The 5,686-nt window shown below is 43.6% G+C and overlaps 1 protein-coding gene across 1 annotated transcript; it reads left to right on the top strand.

The window, feature by feature from the left end:
* Positions 1 to 58: 58 nt before the first annotated feature.
* LOC132258205 (4-hydroxybutyrate coenzyme A transferase) lies at positions 59 to 5,289 on the top strand. Its single transcript, XM_059755403.1, has 3 exons — positions 59 to 344; positions 3,052 to 3,849; positions 3,970 to 5,289. Exons 1-3 carry the CDS (start codon positions 179 to 181, stop codon positions 4,419 to 4,421), a joined length of 1,416 nt encoding a protein of 471 aa, XP_059611386.1. The 5' UTR covers positions 59 to 178; the 3' UTR covers positions 4,422 to 5,289.
* Positions 5,290 to 5,686: the final 397 nt, after the last annotated feature.

Genomic DNA, 5,686 nt, shown 5'->3' with positions numbered 1-5,686 from the left:
GCCGAGAGCGGCGCTGCTGCAGTTTGTTTCGTTTTCTCGCGAGGCAGAGTTTTCCAGAGCGCCGGATCATCTCCTTGACGGCCAGAAACACCCACGAGAATCTTGTGCGCCCGCAATCGCCTTTCTGTTTTCGCGCTACGTGGACAGTGTCGTGACGTGACCCAGTTGCAAGTGAAGAATGGCATCGTTGACGAGTCGCCTGATGGCCGGAGCCCCCAAGTTGGCCCGCGTCGCCGCATCCCGGCTCGCCTTCCACTCGTACAGCGCTGAACCCTCGCAGCCCCTCAATCGGGAGCCCAAGATGTGCTCCTCCGCCCTCGAGGCCGTCCAGTGCGTGAAGTCAGGTGAGATTCTGGGCGCGAGTGCGGCCGCCCTTCCTGCGGAATTTGGGAGGGCGCGCAATGGTGGCCGAAAAGGAAGAAGTCAATTGAATATTCGATTAACGCGATTACGTAACGCAATTGGGAGGCACTTTTTGCGCCCCAGCACAACTGGAGGCCGCTCAGGTTCTCGCAGCGCCACTGAATATCAATGGAAGTGCAAGCTTGTGGTCAGAGGAGAACAAAAAAACGTTGTTCTGTGTGTTAGAACGTTCATTGGCAGTCGTAAAGGCACAGCAAAGGGTTGATCATAAGTTGTTTCGGGGTGTTTTTTCAGCCAAAGTGGATTGAATAAAATCTTATCAGTGCGGCATTTTATCACTTTTATTGAGCGTTAAAATAGATAGCAGTTTATCAAGCATATTATAGAGGCCAAAACAGCATATTAATGGCTAATATTAGCCATTCTTAGTGAAATATGATCTCAAATGCATCTTTTATTTTCTGTTTATGTCTTTAAAGGAATCCTCAATGATTAAAAATAAGCAATTTCATTGGATTCCTAGTCAAGAAATCGATAATAAACTAATTCAACCTATTGAACTCACGTTTGCATGATAACGAATAAGTCAATTTCCTACATTATCGCGAAGCATTAAATGACTTCAGCAAATATTGACATGCGAGATTCTTGTAAAGCATATCATAATTTGTTTATTACATGACTGGATGGGAAAAAATGAGCAGTTTTGCTGCGATCGCTCTCCATGAGCGCACAAATATCATGATGATCAAGTGATGCGAATCAAAACGTGACGCTTCGCTGCGACAAAAATAGTTGCACAAAGTCTAATCCGGGGGAAGAGCGCGTCAAGAAGTCACAACAAAGCTGATAAAGCGTCGATCAACACGATCCCGAGGGAACTCTGGACTGTTGATAAAAGCCGCCAAGAGTGTGAAACGCTGAACTTTTTCCTAATGCTTGGTCATGTTTTTAGCGCTGAAAACATTCTCTCTAATTCTCACCGGCGAGTGAATTGTCCAAGTCCAAGGTCTCGAGACGATTTTAGCGTGTCTCATGAGTTGGAATTTTATCTTCTCACCTTGACAGACTTGCGGAGAATTGTCATAAATTCTCTCTCTTTTTCTAATATTTCTTCTAAGCATTGAAAGAAGACTCCCTTGTATTCAATTCTATTTGCTGTCACTTCACTTATTCATGGGCAATTCCAATTCAACTCGCGTGGGGTCAATCAGAAGCATGAACGCGTTCTCGGTCGTTTTTCTGGAGGGTGCAGAAAGTGGAATTGAAGAAGGGGAAGGGACAATAATTGAAGAAAACTGTAAAAGAGGAAATCAAAACAAACTTACAGCTGATTAAAATGCCACGTTCTTGAACCTCCGTCATGAAGCATCGCATCAACAATGAAGTAAACATCCAGCATTGCAAAATCATTGCATGTGCAAAATATGCACTTTTTGAAAACATTCCCGAGAAATCGCACAAGGGAATGGAATTGATTTAAAATTCACAAAAAAAAACTGATTTAATTACCATGATTGAAGTGCTAAAGTGGCGAAAAAATCACACTTGTTTTGCTAATTGAGACAATTTTCGTGACTCTGAAATCTGACGAATCTGCCTTAATCTAGTTCAAGTCACGCCTCGGAAGTTTCCTCTGGATTTCGTTGTAAAAATAGAGGAGAAAAAAAAGAAGCGCCGACAGACGATGAGGTTTTGAGTGGGAAAAGTGATGAGGAATTACTGTTGAGTTGAGTTAATTGACGTCTGACCTTAATCTTGGCATGTTAGAGTGTGACACTCTTTTTTCTCCTCTCCGCACTGTTTTTTGCCCCAAAGCAATACAAATTGGCTGGTGGAATTGCTGGGGGTTTATCAATTGATGTGCGCGAGAAGGTCAAGACGGATTTCCAAAACATTTTAAACTTTGAGGATATTCTCAAGATGAAATCATCACGAAAACTTCTCTATAAATTCATAAAGACTCTTTGCTTCCCAATGTAGCAATTTTATCAGTGTCACGATGTATTGACAAGAGCAAATAAACACATTTTTTTGTATCACGAATTGAATATTAGAACAAGTGGAATTTTATTCTCTGTGTCGTTAATGAATTTTACAGTCGCAGATTCTCAAAGAAACCTTATTTTGGGATCAAGGTTCATTCCATTCCACCTCGAAAATCTCCCTGCAAGTCTTTATCAGCTCAATAAAAGTGTGAAAATAACATGTTATCTTTATTCAGTAACTTTCATTGAATAAAGGAATTACTAACCGTGTGATAACGTTTCATGTTAGTTGATTTCATGAATGTGGAATCAATGTGATTCGATTGTGTGGATTGGTAAACCTCTGAAGTAAGATGTTATGCCAACTTATAGCTCGAGGGGCCAAAAATTGACTTGTTGAAGAAAAAATCGCGTCAAAATATAACCTTTGCGTTAACTGAGAAACACTATAAATCTCGAATGAGATCAAAAGTTACGCCTGCAGAGCACTGAATTGAGAATCATGCTGAGTAATTGAACTCTTTGTCGAATCTTCACACCGATTATTCGGTCAATTGGGTTACACAATGCTCTGTTGGAGGTACAATTATCAATTAAAGACGAGAGTGTGTGATAAGATAGTGAAGAGAGTGGCTTTTTATAGTGGCTTTCGTGGGCGATAAGAAGATTTGTGTGCCTAATTGAGCGTCTCTCATTGCAGATAGTGTGGTGTTTGTTCAGGGAGCCGCTGCGACGCCTCTGGAGCTGGTGGGCGCCCTCACGGAGCACGGCGTGAAGAACAACCTGAAGAATATCGAGGTGTGCCACATGCACACAGAGGGACCGGCTCTGTACTGCAATCCCGAGCACTCGCACATCTTCCGCTCCAAGTCCTTCTTCATGGGCGGCAATGTGAGGAAGGCTGTGGCCGAGGGACGCGGCGACTCGGTGCCAATCTTCCTGCACGAGATTCCCTACCTCTTTCACCGGAAGATCGTGCAGCCGGACGTGGCGTTGATTCATGTGTCGCCACCGGATCAGCACGGGTACTGCTCGCTGGGCACGAGCGTTGACTGCGTGAGGGCCGCTCTGGTGCACTCGAAGGTGATTGTGGCGCAGATGAATCCCAAGATGCCGCGCACCTTTGGCGATGCCATCATTCATCAGTCACACTTTGACTATGCCATCAACATTGACACGCCGCTGCCGCAGCACGGCGGCAAGGGATCGAGCGAGGTGGAGACGAAGATTGGACAGCTGATTGCGGAGAATCTCGTGGATGACGGCGCGACACTGCAGATGGGCATTGGAAACATTCCGGATGCCGTGCTGAGTGCTCTGCACAATCACAAGGATCTGGGCATCCATTCTGAGATGTTTGCCGACGGTGTGGTGGATCTGGTGCAGAACGGATGCGTCACGAACAACAACAAAGTGATTCACAAGGGTCGCATTGTTGGATCTTTCTTGATTGGGACGCAGAAGTTGTATGACTTTGTGGACAATAATCCGTTTATTGGTGAGTTTATTTAAATGCCAAACACGAGTATTTAAACAAACACACAAAAGACAGCAAGACAATTGCACTTAATTGAACCAGTTGCACTAATTGACTGCATCTCTTCTCTCGTCCTCGCAGAAATGCTGGAGATCAACTATGTGAACAAAGTGGGTGTGATTTCGCAGAATCCCAAGATGACCGCCATCAATTCTGCCATCGAGGTGGATCTCACCGGGCAGGTGTGCTCAGACTCCATCGGGACGCGCATGTATTCGGGCTTCGGTGGTCAGGTGGACTTCATTCGGGGCGCCGCTGAGGGCTTCGATGGCAAAGGGAAGCCCATCATCGCCCTGCCGTCGACGACGAACAAGGGCGAGAGCAAGATTAGCGCCGTGACGAAGGCGGGCGCGGGAATAGTTACTACGCGTGCTCATGTTCACTATGTGGTGACTGAGTACGGGATTGCCCATCTGTTTGGGAAGAGTCTCAGGCAGAGAGCGTATGCTCTCATCCAGATTGCCCATCCTAATCATCGGGAGGCGCTCGAGAAGGCCGCCTTCGAACGCCTCAAGACGATGCCTGTGCCGTAAATGTTTTTTGCTATACAAAATGACTTTTATTTTGCGCAGAAAGGTTTCTTTTCTTTTTTAATTTTAAACAAATGGAGATATTCTAAAATATCAAGCGCAATACTGATATATACATACATTTTATATAGTAAAGAAGAAGAAAAAAAAAGTTTACACAAGCTGCCTACCGCCAGAAAACATTGTCAAATAATGGGGAAGATAAAAGTTATGCAGAAAGCTTATTTTAACTAAAGAACGCTAAGAACCATTAGTGGAGAGAGTTACACTACAAATTTTTCATCTTTTATTCTGAGATACAAATTCTGTAATATTATTTTTAATTGAGAGTGAAAATTATTGTCTTTCGTGGGGGATATTTTACCATTTTAAGCTAAATAGAAAAGGTGGAAAAGTGTTACGTTGTTATTATGTGTAGAAGTAGAGAGTGTGTCCAGAGAAGGTATTTGAACTGCCCAATATTGTCCACAGTATTGACTTTTTCCCTAGAGTGTGTTGGGAAATATTGGGTGTTTGAGTACTTTTGAGAGGCAGTGTAGAAGTGAAGCGCCTGAAAGTATGTAAAATTGACTTGGCGGGAAATACTAAAATATCAAATTTAGAGAAAATCTATAGCTAAACATTTTCACTTCCTCAAAGTGTTTTCTCTCTGCGTTGTTGTGTGTGAAGAAGGGAAATTCCTCTCGGACCACCTTAGGTGCACCTCCCATTCACTTTTTTTTCCCCACCCAGACATATGCTAAAAAAGCCCAACATTTGGGATATTAAAAATAGATTTCTTCCTTCACCATGTTTACCATTTCTCTGGAGCAGCAGAAGACGATGAGAGAGTGAGAGAAGATTTAATAAACGGGAACTTGTATTCACATAATTCTATTCTTACATGAATGTTCGACACATTATGTGATGATTTGTCTTATCGAAACGCGTGTGGAAGTGATTTTTTCTTCACTCTACTCTGGGTGAGGATGAAAAGAGGTCATTTTATGCTTTTGATATGGATTAGGCAAGAGAGGACGAGAGGCAGAGAGAGAGAGAGGATTTTGCGTGTGTGTGCAACATCTGTGATCTTGAGAGATTCCGCAGAGAGCGAGAGATTGTGGATTTTCATGAGGAAATTGGTGCAGTTTTGCAAAATTGCCCGCGAGAGTGATTCTCCGTGGTGGTAGAAAATGCTCTCGAAATATTGCACTGTCGAGGCTCACGCTTCCTCCACACAAACATGCGATGTTTCATTGCTTTTGGCGCTTTTTTTGCTCCCCTTTTTT

The sequence above is a fragment of the Phlebotomus argentipes genome, unplaced genomic scaffold (genome assembly GCF_947086385.1).
Source record: "Phlebotomus argentipes unplaced genomic scaffold, Phlebotomus argentipes genome assembly scaffold_4, whole genome shotgun sequence".
Lineage (NCBI taxonomy): Eukaryota > Metazoa > Arthropoda > Insecta > Diptera > Psychodidae > Phlebotomus > Phlebotomus argentipes.
Note: the sequence above shows the minus strand (reverse complement) of the source record. Positions and strands in the feature narration are given on the sequence as shown.